The sequence below is a fragment of the Oncorhynchus keta genome, chromosome 12 (genome assembly GCF_023373465.1).
Source record: "Oncorhynchus keta strain PuntledgeMale-10-30-2019 chromosome 12, Oket_V2, whole genome shotgun sequence".
Taxonomy (NCBI): Eukaryota; Metazoa; Chordata; class Actinopteri; order Salmoniformes; family Salmonidae; genus Oncorhynchus; species Oncorhynchus keta.
Genome location: NC_068432.1, coordinates 45,527,314 through 45,548,860, shown reverse-complemented (window position 1 = coordinate 45,548,860; position 21,547 = coordinate 45,527,314). Strand labels below are relative to the sequence as shown.

Below are 21,547 nucleotides of genomic sequence, written 5' to 3'. Positions count from 1 at the left end.
GGTTTTTTTTAACTCATTGGAGCAACGAAGTCAGAGAAATGCTGATGAATGTCTTGCTCGAGATGTGTATGCAACTGGTTAACCTCATACTCAAAGGTAATGTGTATTGGAATGGATTTCTGAATGTTCTTCGCCCAGCATTCACACCTCCAACCTTTATCTACTAATTTCCTGGATGCAGAGTTCAACAGAGTTCAAGTGAAGGTCTAGCAAATCAGAGAATGCAGACTGTATTGCAATCATCTCTGATGTGTGGTTGAATGCTCATGGGCAAGGAATAATTAACTACATCTCCACCCCTCAACCAGTATTCTACAAGAGCACAGACAAGGAACAACAGACACACTGGACTCTACATTGCAGATGAGCTGAATGCAGTAATCAATGACCTTGGACCACAGAAGGTATTTTGCGCTGGTGACAGACAATTCTGCAAACATGAAGGCTGCTTGGTCTAAAGTGGAGTAGTCCTACCCTCACATCAAACCCATTGGCTATGCTGCTCATGCATTGAATCTGCTCCTCAAGGACATCATGGCACTGAAAACAATGGATACACTCTACAAGAGAGCCAAGGCAATGGTTAGGTAGGTGAAGGGTCATCAAGTTATAGCAGCAATCTACCTCACCAAGCAAAGTGAGAAGAATAAGAGCACCACATTGAAGCTGCCCAGCAACACCTGTTGGGGTGATGTTGTCATCATGTTTTGACGGTCTCCTGGAGGGGAAGGAGTCTCTCCAAGAAATGGCCATATCACAGTCTGCCGATATGGACAGCCCCATCAAGAGGATCCTCCTAAATGATGTATTTTGGGAGAGTGGTAAGCAGCCTGAAACCTATTGCAGGAGTCATTGCACGGATTGAGGGAGACAATGCCATCCTGTCTGATGTTCAGAATCTGCTTGCAGATTCAAGAAAATAAATCCGTACAGCCCTACACACGTCACTGTTGCTCTGAAATACATCAAAAAGCGTGAAGACTTCTGCCTGAAGCCCATACACACCGCAGCGTACATGACTCCAAGTATGCTGGCAAGAGCATCCTGTCTGGTGCAGAGATCAACAAGGCCTACGGTGTCATCACTACCGTGTCTCGCCACCTAGGCCTGGATGAGGGCAAGGTTCTTGGCCGTCTGGCGTAGTACATTTACAAGCAAGGGCTTTGGGATGGAGATGCAATATGGCAGCCGTGCCAACATATCTCATCAGCCACCTGGTGGAAGGGACTTTGTGGATCTGAGGCTCTTTCCCCTGTTGCCACCATCATCCTCCAAATCCCTCCAACATCAGCAGCCTTAGAGCGCAACTGGTCCTTGTTTGGGAACACACACACCAAAGTACGCAACAGGCTGACCGATACAAGGGTTGAAAAATTGGTGGCCATCCGAGCAAATTTTAGGCTTTTTGAGCCTGACAACGAGCCATCCTCAACAAGGTTGGAAAGTGTCAGTGAAGATGAGGCCTCAGAGTCTGATGTTCAAGAGGTGGACATTGAGGAGGTCCAGGGAGAAGATATGAACGCCTGACAGGAAAACAACCAAAGCTTCAGTTTCCAAACTATCATTTTACAGATGTATGTTGAAATGTTTTTCTGAGATGCGATGGATCATTGGGGATCATTCAATATTCCCTTTTGTTGTTCAGTGAAATCAATCCCATGTTTAGAGTCAAATCATTTAATTAAAGTTCAATTCGTAACTAAATTATTTTTTATTGGAAGGATTTAATCATTTGCAATTATGTCTCCATATGATATGGTAAATATATCCAATGCAAAAAGTATTTACGTATATTTCCATTAATTCCCATGGAAAGTTTTCACCTCTGAATATTCCACCAAAATGTGCAACCCTAGTGCCTATGCAAGTTCACTTTCACAATGTAAGGCCTAAAATCAAATCAAATGTCAAATGAACTCAACCACATCAGCTACTTCCATCTTTGATTCCTGTCTGAAGTGAAGCCATCTGTCTGAAGCGATTGTGTCAAAGTGTAAGTTGGCGTAACTTGGCTCCCAGTCAGTAACGCACCATGACTTCAGCAGTCAAACCAGGGACGTAATGGGATAAGCTGCAATTGGGATGCTGAATAACTAATATAACTAATATTCCATCACACCGGCTGTCTGCACAGTCACTTTAATAACTACCTACCATGTACATATTACCTCAATTACCGCAACTAACCGATGCCCAAGCTCATGGACTCTGTACCGGTAGCCCCTTGTATAGTCTCGCTACTTTTATTTTACTGCTGCTCTTTAATTACTTGTTACTTTAATTTCTTATTCTTATCTGTATGTTTTTAAACTGCATTGTTGGTTAGGGGCTCGTAAGAAAACATTTCACTGTTGTATTCGGTCATGTGACTAATACAATTTGATGCTGCAAATAAAATCGTCTCAATAATTGACCATGTGGTAGTCATCATACCACATATCTCAGAGCAGGAGTTAGTAACAAGATGGGGAGGGAGGGGGGGTTGGCAGACAGACAGGCTAGTAGTGGTAATATAACATCACCGTGTGGTAGTCATCATACCACATATCTCAGAGCAGGAGTTAGTAACAAGATGAGGGGGGGTTGGCAGACAGACAGGCTAGTAGTGGTAATATAACATCCCCGTGTGGTAGTCATCATACCACATATCTCAGAGCAGGAGTTATTAACAAGATGGGGGGTTAGGAACAGAGGGGTTGGCAGACGGACAGGCTAGTAGTGGTAATATAACATCACCGTGTGGTAGTCATCATACCACATATCTCAGAGCAGGAGTTAGGAACAAGATGGGGAGGGAGGGGGGGTTGGCAGACGGACAGGCTAGTAGTGGTAATATAACATCACCGTGTGGTAGTCATCATACCACATATCTCAGAGCAGGAGTTAGTAACAAGATGGGAGGGGGGGTTGGCAGACGGACAGGCTAGTAGTGGTAATATAACATCACCGTGGGGGGAGTCATTTAGACCAAGTATCAAGAGTGTTCTTTTGATGCAATTTGTTGTTTTTTTCATACATCTTAATATGGTTTTAAAACCATGTTTGGCTGATAATTTAACATACTCACAGTAATCCACACTGCAATCAAACAAAAATGTCAAGATGCCTCAGGGACAAAACAAAGTAGCTTTTGATTTACCCCCAATAAGCTTCGTCTCTCCCACTGGTAGCATTACGGGAGACAAGATAAGACGTCTGACACATCAAAATACATTTCTGATTAATGATCAAAAAGGCCTTTTGACCAATGACTGCAGTGCCTTCCTCTGTATCTGCCCCCGTCTGATCCGGGCACATAATGAAACAGGCCCCAGTAGGAAGGCCGGAGCCAATAGGAAGACCAGAATGACCTGATCTGGGCTCCCATTGGCCAGACACTATGTTCCACATTCTGATCTGTCAAATCCAGAGCTTCACACCGAGTCATCATAACGATGACACACAATAAACAAAAAGGGACATACAAACAGCTGGAATCCTGTGTGTGAGTGAGTGAGTGAGTGAGTGAGTGAGTGAGTGAGTGAGTGAGTGAGTGAGTGAGTGAGTGAGTGAGTGAGTGAGTGAGTGAGTGGTGAGTGAGTGAGTGAGTGAGTGAGTGAGTGAGTGAGTGAGTGAGTGAGTGAGTGAGTGAGTGAGTGAGTGAGTGAGTGAGTGAGTGAGTGAGTGAGTGAGTGAGTGTGTGTGTGTCTCTGCAAAGCCTTACAGAAAAGTGGAGGTTGTTGTATCCTTTTAGACTCGTAATCCCCACATGCTATATTCATAGTTACTATACCACAGACTGTTAGTCCTGCTATAGGCATAGTTACTATACCAGACTGTTAGTCCAGCTATAGGCATAGTTAATATACCAGACTGTTAGTCCTGCTACAGGCATAGTTACTATACCAGACTGTTAGTCCTGCTATAGGCATAGTTACTATACCAGACTGTTAGTCCTGCTATAGGCATAGTTAATATACCAGACTGTTAGTCCTGCTATAGGCATAGTTACTATACCAGACTGTTAGTCCTGCTATAGGCATAGTTACTATACCAGACTGTTAGTCCTGCTATAGGCATAGTTACTATACCAGACTGTTAGTCCTGCTATAGGCATAGTTACTATACCACAGACTGTTAGTCCTGCTATAGGCATAGTTACTATACCACAGACTGTTAGTCCTGCTATAGGCATAGTTACTATACCAGACTGTTAGTCCTGCTATAGGCATAGTTACTATACCACAGACTGTTAGTCCTGCTATAGGCATAGTTACTATACCACAGACTGTTAGTCCTGCTATAGGCATAGTTACTATACCAGACTGTTAGTCCAGCTATTGGCATAGTTACTATACCAGACTGTTAGTCCAGCTATAGGCATAGTTACTATACCAGACTGTTAGTCCTGCTACAGGCAGAGGGTCAGAGCCTAGCTAAGTCCACTTTCTTACAAGCAGTTGTTATCCCCACTGGACTTGAGGCTATAGTTAATAGGCCTGTAGACAGCTCAGCTCAGGGACAGGCAGCTGAAAGAAGGCTACTTATTGTAAAACACTTGTTTTTCACACCGCAGACAGACGGCCTTCACATGGCATGTCATTGTTGCCTGGCAACCACATTAACAAGAGGCCAGAGCAACACTATTGCATTCTACTTCCAACAGAAGTGCAGATTATCCTTGGATTGGAAGAGATGGAACACTTTATCAGTCCCCTCGTGAATGATGTAAAAAAAACAGAGCACATATCAGTGGGAGGAACAGTGACCTCTCAATCATTAATGGAGCTCACACAGAAGAGCAGCCATCGTCATTGGGGCTGTGGTTTGGGTGCAGACAGTGCAAGAGCCAGGGAGATGTTAGGCTGGAACCATAACCGACATGCTCTGTGGTTTCAACCATTGTTCTTCACATGAAGCAATGGTGGAATGGAGTACCAATATCTCTCCATGTGGAACATCACTCTCTGTTTGACTCGAGCCACACTATCATGCCCAAACCAAACTCAACTGTACTGGCTTGGATATTCTCTTTTGGCATTGTTTTCTGCACGGTTCTGTGGTGAACACGTAACCAGACTGAACCAGTACAGTGATCTCACCACACACTAATGACCTAACAACCCATCGCTGGGGCCCTGCCATACCACACACACATATGTGCGATGGGCCCCCACAGAGAAGTACTACAGAGGACCAGATTTTTTAAAATATATAATAATATAATAATAATATATGCCATTTAGCAGACGCTTTTATCCAAAGCGACTTACAGTCATGTGTGCATACATTCTACGTATGGGTGGTCCCGGGGATCGAACCCACTACCCTGGCGTTATAAGCGCCATGCTCTACCAACTGAGCTACAGAAGGACCACAAACTTTTTAAACTGCAGGACCAGTGATGAGAGTGAGACTTCCTCAACTACGATAAGAGGGAAAGAGACTGATTTGTCTTCCTTTAATGAGACATCCTCATTACACTAAAACCACTGCCAACACCACCTCTATAAAAACACACCACCACAATCGCCACACAATCACCCCCCCCCCAGCAGTAGCAACAGTAAAGGCATTAACCTGTCACACACTGAAAAAACATGATCAACAGTCTCTCATTCCACAAAATGGACACCGCTCCCCAGCATACAACATTTTAACACAGGCCACAAAATTCTCCCCACAACCAAAACACATTGAACAGATTGTCATGGTCCACCCATCAAAGGAAGCCAGTGCTAAGTTCACATTTGAAAGTGTCGACAGATCCAGCATGTCCCTGACTACGAACAGCTTGTCTGTGATACACAGTGCGTTTTTTTCCTTGCGTACAACTGAGTCTGTTAGCAGAGCAATGCTACAGGCATACAGTCTCCTTTTTTGTGCAAGAGAGTCAAACCTGCCCGTCTACAGCTTAGCAGTAGATCACCCACCCCGACACACTCTCGCAAAACAAGTCCTGTTCAATGATTTCTAAACAGGTAGACCATCGACCCCTGGGGTGCAGCCGGGGGAAATCTGAGAGACGACAGCAGAGTTTGTGAAAGCCCAGGGAAATCTCCATTCCTCTGTGAAAGAGAGTTTGTGAAAGCCCAGGGAAATCTCCATTCCTCTGCGAAAGAGAGAGTTTGTGAAAGCCCAGGGAAATGTCCATTCCTCTGCGAAAGAGAGAGTTTGTGAAAGCCCAGGGAAATGTCCATTCCTCTGCGAAAGAGAGAGTTTGTGAAAGCCCAGGGAAATGTCCATTCCTCTGCGAAAGAGAGAGTTTGTGAAAGCCCAGGGAAATGTCCATTCCTCTGCGAAAGAGAGAGTTTGTGAAAGCCCAGGGAAATGTCCATTCCTCTGCGAAAGAGAGAGTTTGTGAAAGCCCAGGGAAATGTCCATTCCTCTGCGAAAGAGAGTTTGTGAAAGCCCAGGGAAATGTCCATTCCTCTGCGAAAGAGAGTTTGTGAAAGCCCAGGGAAATGTCCATTCCTCTGCGAAAGAGAGTTTGTGAAAGCCCAGGGAAATGTCCATTCCTCTGCGAAAGAGAGTTTGTGAAAGCCCAGGGAAATCTCCATTCCTCTGCGAAAGAGAGAGTTTGTGAAAGCCCAGGGAAATCTTCATTCCTCTACGAAAGAGAGAGTTTGTGAAAGCCCAGGGAAATCTTCATTCCTCTGCGAAAGAGTTTGTGAAAGCCCAGTGAAATCTCCATTCCTCTGCGAAAGAGAGAGTTTGTGAAAGCCCAGGGAAATGTCCATTCCTCTGCGAAAGAGAGAGTTTGTGAAAGCCCAGGGAAATGTCCATTCCTCTGCGAAAGAGAGAGTTTGTGAAAGCCCAGGGAAATGTCCATTCCTCTGCGAAAGAGAGAGTTTGTGAAAGCCCAGGGAAATGTCCATTCCTCTGCGAAAGAGAGAGTTTGTGAAAGCCCAGGGAAATGTCCATTCCTCTGCGAAAGAGAGAGTTTGTGAAAGCCCAGGGAAATGTCCATTCCTCTGCGAAAGAGAGAGTTTGTGAAAGCCCAGGGAAATGTCCATTCCTCTGCGAAAGAGAGAGTTTGTGAAAGCCCAGGGAAATGTCCATTCCTCTGCAAAAGAGAGAGTTTGTGAAAGCCCAGGGAAATGTCCATTCCTCTGCGAAAGAGAGAGTTTGTGAAAGCCCAGGGAAATCTACATTCCTCTGCAAAAGAGAGTTTGTGAAAGCCCAGGGAAATCTCCATTCCTCTGCGAAAGAGAGAATTTGAGAAGGTCTGTGAGCAGAACCTGAGAACACCCAGGATGGCAGAGTTCTGCCATATAAAAATCAGAGTAGAACTCCACAGCCCGCTCTCTCATCTCCACAACAGAAGTTACAGGCCCATCAGACAAACGTCTTTGGGTTTTTTCTAACCCAAAGAAGAAAGAGCTGGGAGCATCCATCTCGCTCAAAATGGAAAATCTAGCTCTTACAAAAAAATCTAGCTCTTGTCCCTGCGTAGTTCAGACAGATCAGATTGCAGCCCCTCCCTACCTTGCCCCACCAGCTCAGCCTCCACCTCACTTTTGCCAACCTCAAGCTCCCCAAGTCCTCTCCTGGACTCTGAAGAGGAAGCTGTATACTGCTGACAAAAAAAAAACAGAATGTGGGCTTTACCTACATCCCACCACTGACTGAGAGACTGAAACTCCCCCTTCTGCTGTTTCCACCTCTCCCAGTAGCCGTAGAAGCTTGAGCAAAAAGTGGCAGCTTGTAAGAGCTTTACATGTCATTTCCATTAGGATGCCTGCCGGGGACCTGATGAAACAAAGAACTGAACCATGGCAATATGACGGTCCAAAATCCCTACTGGGAGAATGGAGACCCCCAAAGGCATATTGCTCTGATTCTTGTATAGATACGATCCAAACAAGCTGTACTCACCCACCCCAACCACGTATACTGCTTGGGATACTTAGTCCTTCACTAGATCTGACTCAGGGTAGTAAGTTAGTGCTCGGTTGATATTCTGTTGGTGGTGTGGGGGCTGTGCTTTGGCAAAGTGGATGGGGTTATATCCTGCCTGGTTGGTCCTGTCCAGGGGTATTGTTGGACGGGGCCACAGTGTCCCCTGACCCCCCCCCCCGTCTCAGTCTCTAGTATCTATGCTGCAATAGACTATGTCACGAGGGGCTAGGGTCAGTCTGTTATATCTGGTCTATTTCTCCTGTCTTATCTGTTGTCCTATGTCAACTTAAGTATGATTAAGTTAAGTCTAATAATAATTAAGTCTAATTATCTCATCTCTAGCTCCCCTACCGGAGGACCTGAGCCCTAGGACCATGCCTCAGGACTACCTGGCCTTATGACTCCGGGCAGTCCCCGTCTCCCTGGACGTGCTGCTGATCCAGTTTCCGTGGTTCTGCCTGCTGCTATGGAACCCTGACCTGTTCACCGGTCGTGCTGCCTTGTCTCCCCCCCCCCCAAACACACACCTGCTGTATCAACCTCTCAATGCTATGAAAAGCAAACTGACGTTTACTCCAGAGGTGCTGACCTGTTGCACCTCTATAAGCACCGTGATTATTCTTTGACCCTGCTGGTCTTCTATGAACGTTTGAACATGTTGAACAACAATCTGGGCTTAACTTCACTAGGGTAGGAGGCAGCATTCGGAATTTTGGATGAAAAGCGTGCCCAAATTAAACTGCCTGCTACTCAGGCCCAGAAGCTAGGATGTGCATATAATTAGTAGATTTGAATAGAAAACACACTAAAGTTTCCAAAACTGTTAAAATCATGCCTGAGTATAACAGAACTGATATGGCAGGTGAAAACCTGAGGAAAATCCATCCAGGAAGTGGGAAATCTGAGGTTTGTAGTTTTTCAAGTGATTGCCTATCCAATATACTGCGTCTATGGGGTCAAATTGCACTTCCTAAGGTTTCCACTAGATGTCAACAGTCTTTAGAACGTTGTTTCAAGCTTCTACTGTAAAGGGGGAGAGAATAAGAGCTGTTTGAACCAGTGGTCTGGCTGAAAGCCTTGAGTTTAGTCACGCGCGGTCGTGAGCACAAGCTACGTTCCTTTTCATTTCTAAAGACAAAGGAATTGTCCGGTTGGAATATCATTGAAGCTTTATTATAAAAAGACCCTGAGGATTGATTGTAAACATGGTTTGACATGTTTCTACAAACTGTAATGGAACTCGACTTTGTCTGGATTTTGAGCTCACGCATTGCGCCTTTGGAATAGTTAACTAAACGTGCAAACAAAACGGAAGTATTTCGACATAAATATGGACATAAACGAACAAAACAAACATTTCTTGTGGAAGTGGGAGTCCTGGGAGTGCATTCTGACGAAGATCAGCGAAGGTAAGTGAAGATTTATGCTATTTATGACTTTTGTTGACTCCACAATTTGGCGGGTAACTGTATGGCTTGCTTTTGTGGCTGAACGCTGTTCTCAGATTATTGAATATTGTGCTTTTGCCGTAAAGCTATTTTGAAATCTGACACAGCATTAAGAACAATTTATCTTTAATTCTATGTAAAACATGTGTCTTTCATCAAAGTTTATGATGAGTATTTATGTTATTTGATGTGGCTCTCTGCAATTTCTCTGGCTGTTTTGGAGGCATTTCTGAACATGGTGCCAATGTAAACTTTTGGATATAAACGTTTTTGGATATAAATATGAACTTGATCGAACAAAACATACATGTATTGTGTAACATTGAGTCCTGGGAGTGTCATCTGATGAAGATCGTCAAAGGTTAGTGATTAATTTGATCTATATTTCTGCTTTTTGTGGCACCTCTTTTTGGTTGGAAAATGGCTGAACGCTTTCTGTTACTAGTTGCTGACCTAACAATGATATGTTCTGCTTTCGCCAAAAAGCCTTTTTGAAATTGGACACTGTGGTTGGAAGTAGGAGAAGTGTAGTGTTGTTTTGAATTTGGCGCCCTGCAATTTCACTGGCTGTTGTCGAGGTGGGACGCTAACGTCCCACTTGTACCAGAGAGGTTAATGGCCATGTACTCCTATAATCGCCACCCGGCACAGCCAGTAGAGGACTGGCCACCCCTCAGAGCCTGGTTTCTCTCTACCCAGTACAGCCAGTAGAGGACTGGCCACCCCTCAGAGCCTGGTTCCTCTCTACCCGGTACAGCCAGTAGAGGACACCCCTCAGAGCCTGGTTCCTCTCTACCCGGTACAGCCAGTAGAGGCCACCCCTCAGAGCCTGGTTTCTCTCCACCCGGTACAGCCAGTAGAGGACTGGCCACCCCTCAGAGCCTGGTTTCTCTCTAGGTTTCTGTATTTCTAGGGAGTTTTTCCTAGCCATGTGGCTCAACATCCACATTCCTGCTCTACGGGGTTTAAGGCTCGGTTTCTGCTCATAAATAACATTTGATTGATTTATTCAGATCATCATACAACACCTTTGCTGAGCCCAAATGTGGTTGCTCACTATTCCGGTATTTATTTCCAATCCAACACAAACACCTCACCCTGTGCTAAATGTGCAAACTACTGCCTTAGATTGCAAAACAAGTCTCCCCTCTCCCGCCTTGTACTAGGTGCATACACATTTTTGAAAACAAATACAAGATAATTGATTTTGGCTCTAACCATTGACAACCTACCCTTACACACCTCCTTTTGACGAGAGAATGTTGACACCCATGCCAGGACCACTGCTACCCCTGCACTAAGATTTGTGCCATGGCTCAGCACCTGTGCCCCCCCCCCCAAATCCACATCACTGTGTCTCTTGTAAATGTTTTTCTTTGACATGCTCCCACAGCAACCCGCTCTTAACGCCATACATGTGAAGATCTCCATAAGAGGTAGAAGGGAAAACACCACAACCAGAAACCAACAGAGAAACACAAAGCCACCGTGAAAAGTAAAGGCCTATCAATTTAAGCAGTCTGAAGCCAAGCCTATACATGTTCCTGGGCGAGACGGCACCATACCCTTCATTCTTCCTCCCTTACAAACCTTCCAGAATCAGGAAAGTAAGACTCCAGCGTAAAGTCTCCCTCAGGAACCTAGAAAGTTCTCTCATCGTATATACTGGGCCCTCCACCTGACAGCCTTGGATCCAGGCCTCCTCATCCCCCCCCCCCCTCTTCCTCCTACTCCACTGGCACAGTAACATCCTCCTCCCCGGTCTGCACATCGATCAGGGCCTCCTCATCCCCCCCCACCCCCCTCTTCCTCCTACTCCACTGGCACAGTAAAGTCCTCCTGCCCTGTCTGCACATCGATCAGGGCCTCCTCACCCCCCCCCCCCTCTTCCTCCTACTCCACTGGCAGTAACGTCCTCCTCCCCTGTCTGCACATCGATCAGGGCCTCCTCATCCCCCCACCCTCCTCTTCCTCCTACTCCACTGGCACAGTAACGTCCTCCTCCCCTGTCTGCACATCGATCAGGGCCTCCTCCCAATGCCAGGCAGTATTTCCTGGGATGAGCCCACCATGCCCTTTCCCAGCCACACTCTTATTTCCCACTTTACTTCTCCTTTTTCTGTGGCACCCTCCTCGGGCCTCCTCAGCCCTTTTAGCGTTCTCCAGAGGTGCTCTCCTCTTCCACCAACAGAGGAGTATCCGTTACTACAGCAACCTGCCTCTGCTGTAACCCCACTCACCTCTACAAGCCCACCTCCCCAACTGCGAGGGATGTGCAGTTTCGCAGGCCTCATTTGAAATGAGCTAAACGAAAAGACAAGAAACAAGTGACTGTAGATAGCTGACGCAACATGACTGTCAGTAACAGTGAATCAACGGAGCTTGCTTTGCCCAGTCAGCTAGAGATAGCTATGAAGCATCTTTTAGTTGCCAACTAGCACAAATGTCATGTAGCTAAGTATATCAATAGTCCTTTCCTAAACACTTAGACAACCACACTAAAACGCGAGACGACAAACACTACTAGACAGATTCAGCCCAATTGGAGTTGTAAGCTAGCGATTGCACAGCTTACCTACCTCCAAAATCAATGTAACTATCCATGATGTCAATGCTATCCAACTTGTCAGCCCGTCTGGCTGCAATCACTCACTAGAAAGCTAAACAGTTTAACGTAACTTCACATGCAAAATGCAAGGTATTGAAGGCGTTCTTCCGTCTCAGTGCAACTTCAAATGTTGCTAAGTTTCACGTGGGCATGGTTTTGCACCAAGTTTGGCCTGGATAAAATGTACCTGTCCCAGCCCCCGCTGCCGGCTGGTCGTGCTTGTCTGCACTAGCTCCCGGTCTCTGGGCCTTACCTGGGCATGCAAACTTAAAGTCCCCACACTCAAAACACTGCAAACTATCTATGCTAGCAAACCCTACGTACCACCCCTCCCATGATTAACCTTGAAGTGGACATTTACCTGCTGTTCTGCCTTGTTAAGAAACACACACTGGCCTACGGAAGGAAACATGTTTAACGGCTTGGCACCCAGTCGAGACACGAAAAAGACTTGCAAACTCACTAAAAATACAAAAATTAAGTAAAATGTTTTTAAAAAATCAGCACCAACACACCCCTCACAAAAATCCCATTAGCAACTAGCCAGGCAACAAGAATCACCAACAACCACCACCTTATTCATTCTGGCTGCAGAATGTATATATTCCACTCCCACCTGTTAGCCGACCGTGAGCAAAACTTCCCCCTGACACCATTCTCCGGATCGAACTTGAAGCCATTCAAAAGCAACAGCATTTTGCGGCCACAACCAAACCGCAAACAAACTCCCCGGCCACCCTCCCTCAACTCAAAACGAAGAACAGAGTAAATTAATAAAACAAACTCCCCGGCCACCCTCCCTCAACTCAAAACGAAGAACAGAGTAAATTAATAAAACAAACTCCCCGGCCACCCTCCCTCAACTCAAAACGAAGAACAGAGTAAATTAATAAAACAAACTCCCCGGCCACCCTCCCTCAACTCAAAACGAAGAACAGAGTAAATTAATAAAACAAACTCCCCGGCCACCCTCCCTCAACTCAAAACGAAGAACAGAGTAAATTAATAAAACAAACTCCCCGGCCACCCTCCCTCAACTCAAAACGAAGAACAGAGTAAATTAATAAAACAAACTCCCCCCCCACCCTCCCTCAACTCAAAACGAAGAACAGAGTAAATTAATAAAACAAACAGGGCCCCCGGCCACCCTCCCTCAACTCAAAACGAAGAACAGAGTAAATTAATAAAACAAACTCCCCCGCCACCCTCCCTCAACTCAAAACGAAGAACAGAGTAAATTAATAAAACAAACTCCCGGCCACCCTCCTCAACTCAAAACGAAGAACAGAGTAAATTAATAAAACAAACTCCCCGGCCACCCTCTTCCTCAACTCAAAACGAAGAACAGAGTAAATTAATAAAACAAACTGCACCGACCACCCTCCTCAACTCAAAACAAAGAACAGAGTAAATTAATAAAACAAACTGCCCCCGACCACCCTCCCTCAACTCAAAACGAAGAACAGAGTAAATTAATAAAACAAACTCCCAGCCCCCTCCTCAACTCAAAACGAAGAACAGAGTAAATTAATAAAACAAACTGCCCCTGGCCACCCTCCCTCAACTCAAAACGAAGAACAGAGTAAATTAATAAAACAAACTCCCAGGCCCACCCTCCCTCAACTCAAAACGAAGAACAGAGTAAATTAATAAAACAAACTCCCGACCACCCTCCCTCAACTCAAAACAAAGAACAGAGTAAATTAATAAAACAAACTCCCCGACCACCCTCCCTCAACTCAAAACGAAGAACAGAGTAAATTAATAAAACAAACTCCCGACCCCCTCCCTCAACTCAAAACGAAGAACAGAGTAAATTAATAAAACAAACTCCCCGGCCACCCTCCCTCAACTCAAAACGAAGAACAGAGTAAATTAATAAAACAAACTCCCGACCACCCTCCCTCAACTCAAAACGAAGAACAGAGTAAATTAATAAAACAAACTCCCCGGCCACCCTCCCTCAACTCAAAACGAAGAACAGAGTAAATTAATAAAACAAACTCCCCGGCCACCCTCCCTCAACTCAAAACGAAGAACAGAGTAAATTAATAAAACAAACTCCCCGGCCACCCTCCCTCAACTCAAAACGAAGAACAGAGTAAATTAATAAAACAAACCCCCGACCACCCTCCCTCAACTCAAAACGAAGAACAGAGTAAATTAATAAAACAAACTCCCCGGCCACCCTCCCTCAACTCAAAACGAAGAACAGAGTAAATTAATAAAACAAACCCCCCGGCCACCCTCCCTCAACTCAAAACGAAGAACAGAGTAAATTAATAAAACAAACCCCCCGGCCACCCTCCCTCAACTCAAAACGAAGAACAGAGTAAATTAATAAAACAAACCCCCGGCCACCCTCCCTCAACTCAAAACGAAGAACAGAGTAAATTAATTAAACAAACTCCCCGGCCACCCTCCCTCAACTCAAAACGAAGAACAGAGTAAATTAATAAAACAAACTCCCCGGCCACCCTCCCTCAACTCAAAACGAAGAACAGAGTAAATTAATAAAACAAACCCCCGGCCACCCTCCCTCAACTCAAAACGAAGAACAGAGTAAATTAATAAAACAAACTCCCCGGCCACCCTCCCTCAACTCAAAACGAAGAACAGAGTAAATTAATAAAACAAACTCCCCGGCCACCCTCCCTCAACTCAAAACGAAGAACAGAGTAAATTAATAAAACAAACTCCCCGGCCACCCTCCCTCAACTCAAAACGAAGAACAGAGTAAATTAATAAAACAAACCCCCGGCCACCCTCCCTCAACTCAAAACGAAGAACAGAGTAAATTAATAAAACAAACTCCCCGGCCACCCTCCCTCAACTCAAAACGAAGAACAGAGTAAATGAATAAAACAAACTCCCCGGCCACCCTCCCTCAACTCAAAACGAAGAACAGAGTAAATGAATAAAACAAACAATGCGTTAACCCTCCACCATGGAAAATACGAAGTAAATACAAAAGAGAGAGAGAGACAACAACTACGATGAGAGAGCCAGAGCAAAAGAGAGAGCGAGAGCAAGAGAGAGAGCGAGAGAGCGAGCGAGAGCAAGAGAGAGAGCGAGAGAGCGAGAGAGCACGAGAAGTGACTGCACCGCATTACTCACCGCTACTGCTATCATGGAATCGTCCTGCTTCCATTCGGCCTGCTGATAGAAGCCAAACTGGGATGATGCTTTCGCCGACTCTATGTAGCTCACTATCAGAACACTGGGCTGGAAGACGGACAGAAAGAGAACAAGTGAGAGAGTGTCAGAACAGTGTCAGCAGTCATCTCATCAGCCACTCAGCCTTGTTAATATACTCCAAACCATAAGGTGGCAGTAGCGTTGTTTGGCAATGCATGTCTGTGTGTGTTTCTTTATGGTCTAGTCAAGGGGTATTCAACTCTAACCCTACGAGGTCCGGAGCCTGCTGGTTCTGTTCTACATGATAACTAATTGCACACACCAAGTAAGTGTCCCAGGTCTAAATCATTAAAAGGGGAACAATGAAAAAAATGCAGTGGAACTGGCTGTGAGGCTAAAAGTTGTGTTTGACGGGTCTGGTCAATGTTCGCTAGATACAATGTTCGCTAGATACAATGTTCGCTAGATAGCTTGCTGCTCTAATGTTGCTATTGTTGTAGGAAGCCCTTGTTTATACCAGCCAGATGGCCACAGCTATACAGCTCGCAAGACAACAAATAAACAATTGAATTAAATCTCCATAAATCGCATACAGCCCATAGATCATTTTTAGCTAGCTGGCTAACGTTAGCTAAATGTTTAGCATGATTCACTGGCTAACGTTAGCTAAATGTTTAGCATGATTCGCTGGCTAGCTATCTGTTGTGATAGCTTGGTAAAGCTTTTATAGCTAGGCCAAGCTTTATAAGGTATGCATGGGTGCCCAAGTGTGCTAGTAGTTTAAACAGACAGCGTGACAATTCCGCTTGTCAACACTTCTTACAAAAACAAGTAGTGATGTCAATCTCCTCTCCACTTTGAGCCATGAGAGATTGACATGCATATCATTAATGTTAGCTCCCAGTGTATATTTAACACCGATGTCAGAGCTGCTGTGCATACCTATACAACGTAGGTACATGACGTGCATACCTATACAACGTAGGTACATGACGTGCATACCTATACAACGTAGGTACATGACGTAATGACGCCACACTTGCAACAAAGCATTCCTAACCTAGCCCACAATGTCTGCTGTGTTGTTCGAGCAGTTAACCTTACCGGAGTTACACAGTGACGGCATCACTGCTGTTAGCTTCACGACTGACATTTGGACCAGCTCCATGAACATGCTGAGTCCGACAGCCCAGTGGGTCGTTGAGGATTTTGTACCGAGGAAAGTCGTATTGCATGCTCATGAACATGCGGGTTGTCATACCGCTGCTGCCATTTCAATGGCATTTGAGAACATGTTTGAAGCATGAACACACACGCTAGCTCCATTCAAAACAACTGACTGGAGAAATAAGCTCATCAACTTTGTCTGCAGCAGACGTGATGCCCTCTCATGGCATTGAAACGCCTGCTCAACAAGACTACAGACACAGGCTGTGAACAAGCGATGCGGTGGCATTCTCTCTTTACGGTGTCGCCATCATGCACAATGATATGTACAAGGACCGCTATGTCGAAGCAGACAAGAAACAGGGTTTACATGAAATGTTACATACACAGCCGGACAAGATGGAATCGGACAGAGCGACAGTGCGCAACGAGGAAGACAGGCCACGGACAGACAGAGTTGAAACTTCACTGCTTGACATGTATGATGAAATCCTGGTTGAGAATGAAACGACTGAACAAATGAACAATGAAACAATGAACGCCAACAAAATAACTTTTTGGTTAGTGTAGTGTGTGTGTAACCTTTATTTAACTAGGCAAGTCAGTTAAGAGTAAATTCTTATTTACAATGACTGCCTACCCCGGCCAAACCCGGACGACGCTTGGCCAATTGTGCGCCGCCCTATGGGACTCCCAATCACGGCCGGATGTGAAACAGCCTGGATTCGAACCAGGGACTTTAGCGACGCCTCTTGCACGGAGATGCAGTGCCTTAGACCACTGTGTCCATGTGTGTGTGTGTTAACCATTTAACTATACTAGAATGTTTAACCTTTTTGGGATAAGGGGCAGCATTTTCACTTTTGGATGAATAGCGTGCCCAGAGTGAACTGCCTCCTACTCTGTCCCAGATGCTAATATATGCATATTATTAGTAGTATTGGATAGAAAACACTGAAGTTTCTAAAACTGTTTGAATGATGTCTGTGAGTATAACAGAACTCATATGGCAGGCGAAAACCTGAGAAAAAATCCAACCAGGAAGTGGGACATCTGAGGTTTGTAGTTTTTCAAAAGCTTGGCCTACTGAATACACATTGAGATATGGATAAAGTTGCACTTCCTACGGCTTCCACTAGACGTCAACCGTCCTTAGAAACTTGAATGCGGATTCTTCTATAAAAGGAGGGGCTCATGAGACCCCTTTGAGTCAGTGGTCTGGCAGAGTGCCTTGGTCTCATGACGAGCGCTCCTGACAGAGTTACCTCTCATCCAGTGCTTTTCTTCAGACAAAGGAATTCTACGATTGGAACATTATTGATGTTTTGTGTTAAAAACATCCTAAAGATTGATTCCATACATCCTTTGACATGTTTCTAAAGGACTGTAATGGAACTTTTCGAGTTTTTGTCTGGACGAAGTGCCTGCACCTCATGAAGATGGTTTACTGGGCTGAACACCCTAACAACAAGTGGCTATTTGGACATAAATGATGTACTTTATGGAACAAATCAGTCATTTATTGTCAAACTGGGATTCCTGGGAGTGCTTTCTGATACAGATCATCAAAGGTAAGTGAATATTTATGGTGTTGTTTCTAACTTTGTTGACTCAGATTATGCTTTTTTAAAAATCTGCCAACAAAGAGAATATAACAAAGTATTGAGATAAACTTTGGTCAATAACAAAATACTTAGTTTCCACCATAATTTGCAAATGAATTCATTAAAAATCCTGTGATTTTCTGGATTTTTTTTTTTTTAGTTGAAGTTGAAGTGTACCTATGATGAAAATTAAAGGCCTCATCTTTTTAAGTGGGAGAACTCGCACAATTGGTGGCTGACTAAATACTTTTTTGCCCCACTGTATACAGCCAGATGAAAGTTGCGTCTCCAGTAGTAGCATAACGGTCGGCTGCTTGTATTCCGGTAAACATTTTCTATAGCCATTTGATTAAAACAAATAACCTAGCAAATTACACTGGTTGTCACTCAACTAATATAGCCTTTTATAGGCCATGTTACAAACATATGAATGCTGAAGGTGGCGAACCAATGTGCCAGATCAGAAACAGGCCGTCTCGACAGAACACCGTTAGACTAGACTACTGATATTGCCTGGGGTTGTTAGTTATTCAAAATGACTTGTAGATCAATGACTGTCAACATAATTACACGCTTAGTTTGACACTAAGGAGAGGACATAGCTGTCACAAAAGAGGTATTTTAAAAAAGGTCAAAAAAGTCATTTGAACAACAACAAATGTGTGAACGTAACGTTTGAATCTACTTTCTGAACATGGCATGCTACGTTTTAATAAGTTTGGGGTCCCGCGGACCAAAGCACTCAAACATTTGAACCGGGGACCAATGCGTATCAGTGAATCATTACATCCTTTATAGTGCACTAGATTTCACCAGGGAGCATTGGGTTCCAGATTGTTCCTTATAGAGTGAACTGAGTGCCAATTAGGACACACACGGTTTGTCAAGGCAGGTCTTGAATCAGATACGACACAAGCTCTGGATGCAGTGTTTCCCTTTGAGAAGAGACCAATGGAAGCGTGGTGGATTACTCCCATTTCACACACACACACGCGCGCGCTCTCACACACACACGTGCGCGCTCTCACACACACACACACACGTGCGCTCTCTCACACACGTGCGCTCTCACACACACACACACGTGCGCTCTCTCACACACACACGTGCGCTCTCTCACACACACACGTGCGCTCTCACACACACACGTGCGCTCTCACACACACACGTGCGCTCTCACACACACACGCGCGCTCTCACACACACGCGCGCTCTCTCACACACACACACACACACGTGCGCTCTCACACACACACACACACGTGCGCTCTCTCACACACACACACACACGTGCGCTCTCTCACACACACACGTGCGCTCTCTCACACACACACACACACGTGCGCTCACACACACACACACACACGTGCGCTCTCACACACACACACACACACGTGCGCTCTCACACACACACACACACACACACACACACGTGCGCTCTCACACACACACACGTGCGCTCTCTCACACACGTGCGCTCTCACACACACACACGTGCGCTCTCTCACACACACACACACACACGTGCGCTCTCACACACACACACACACACGTGCGCTCTCTCACACACACACACGTGCGCTCTCTCACACACACACACGTGCGCTCTCTCACACACACACACGTGCGCTCTCTCACACACACACACGTGCGCTCTCTCACACACACACACGTGCGCTATTCATCAACACGTGCGCTCTACACCATGCGTACACACCACGTCTCAGACCACACACGTGCGCCACACACACACGTGCGCTCTCACACACACACACACACGTGCGCTCTCTCACACACACACACACGTGCGCTCTCTCACACACACACACACGTGCGCTCTCTCACACACACACACACGTGCGCTCTCTCACACACACACACACGTGCGCTCTCTCACACACACACACACGTGCGCTCTCTCACACACAATGTCACCAGTATTCCATGGTCCAACAGGAGACTATTCATCAACACCACACTACACCATGTAATCCCATTCTCAGACCATCAGCCAACACACAAGACAGCACGTGAGCATGAGAGAGAAATACAGAGAGAGAGCGAGAGACCGTGAAACAGAGCGAGAGACCGAGCCAGAGAGAGAGACCGAGAGAGAGAGACCGAGAGAGACACAATTAGGCTAAAAATACTTGAATCAGTCATAGAGCCCATTATGGTTGTGAGGTCTCAAATTGAGACTCTGCACGCAGAATTCTGCAAAAATATCCTCTGTGTACAACGTAGAACACCAAATAACGCATGCAGAGCAGAATTAGGCCGATACCCACTAATTATCAAAATCCAGAAAAGAGCCGTTAAATTCTATAACCACTTAAAAGGAAGCGATTCCCAAACTTTCCACAACAAAGCCATCACCTACAGAGAGATGAACCTGGAGAAGAGTCCCCTAAGCAAGCTGGTTCTGGGGCTCTGTTCACAAACACAAACACACCCTACAGAGCCCCAGGACAGCAGCACAATTGGACCCAACCAAATCACGAGAAAACAAAAACACATTGACACATTGGAAAGAATTAACAAAAAAACAGAGCAAACTAGAATGCTATTTGGCCCTACACAGAGAGTACACAGCGGCAGAATACCTGACCACTGTGACTGACCCAAAATTAAGGAAAGCTTTGACTATGTACAGACTCAGTAAGCATAGCCTTGCTATTGAGAAAAGCCGCCGTAGGCAGACATGGCTCTCAAGAGAAGACAGGCTATGAGCTCACTGCCCACAAAATGAGGTGGAAACTGAGCTGCACTTCCTAACCTCCTGCCAAATATATGACCATATTAGAGACACATATTTCGCTCAGATTACACAGATCCAAAGAATTTGAAAACAAATCCAATTTTGATAAACTCCCATATCTACTGGGTGAAATTCCACAGTGTGCCATCACAGCAGCAAGATTTGTGACCTGTTGCCACGAGAAAAGGGCAACCAGTGAAGAACACACACCATTGTAAATACAACTCATATTTATGCTTATTTATTTTATCTTGTGTCCATTCCATTTGTACGTTGTTAAAACATATATATATATATATATAATATGACATTTGTAATGTCTTTATTGTTTTGAAACTTCTGTATGTGTAATATTTACTGTTAATTTGTATAGTTTATTTCACTTTATATATTATCTACCGCACTTGCTTAGGCAATGTTAACACATGTATCCCATGCCAATAAAGCCCTTGAATTGAATTTAATTGACTTGAGAGAGACAGAGAGAGAGCCAGAGAGCGAGCCAGAGAGAGACACAGAGCGAGAGAGAGACACAGAGCGAGAGAGCGAGAGAGAGACAGAGCCAGAGAGCGAGAGAGAGGGACACAGAGCCAGAGAGCGAGAGAGAGAGACACAGAGCCAGAGAGAGAGAGAGAGAGACACAGAGCCAGAGAGAGAGAGAGAGAGACACAGAGCCAGAGAGAGAGAGAGAGAGAGAGAGAGAGAGAGCCAGAGAGAGAGAGAGAGAGAGAGAGACAGAGAGAGAGAGAGACAGAGCCAGAGAGAGAGACAGAGCCAGAGAGACAGAGCCAGAGAGACAGAGCCAGAGAGACAGAGCCAGAGAGAGAGAGAGAGAGAGACAGAGCCAGAGAGACAGAGCCAGAGAGACAGAGCCAGAGAGACAGAGCCAGAGAGAGAGAGACAGAGAGAGAGAGACAGAGCCAGAGAGCGAGAGAGAGGGACA

General features: G+C 45.3%; 1 protein-coding gene across 20 annotated transcripts in view; it reads right to left on the bottom strand.

Moving 5' to 3' along the window:
* Positions 1 to 21,547, bottom strand: part of LOC118391625 (guanine nucleotide exchange factor subunit RIC1-like) — a 120,402-nt gene that overhangs the window by 64,643 nt on the left and 34,212 nt on the right. For all 20 annotated transcript variants that reach the window (XR_008061219.1, XR_008061221.1, XR_008061222.1 and 17 more), the window contains exon 2: positions 15,055 to 15,162. Coding sequence is in view for 2 of the 20 variants with exons in the window: in XM_052458463.1 (XP_052314423.1) it covers positions 15,055 to 15,162 (108 nt within the window). In the remaining 18 variants the exon portion in view is untranslated. The remainder of the gene's footprint in view (positions 1 to 15,054; positions 15,163 to 21,547) is intronic.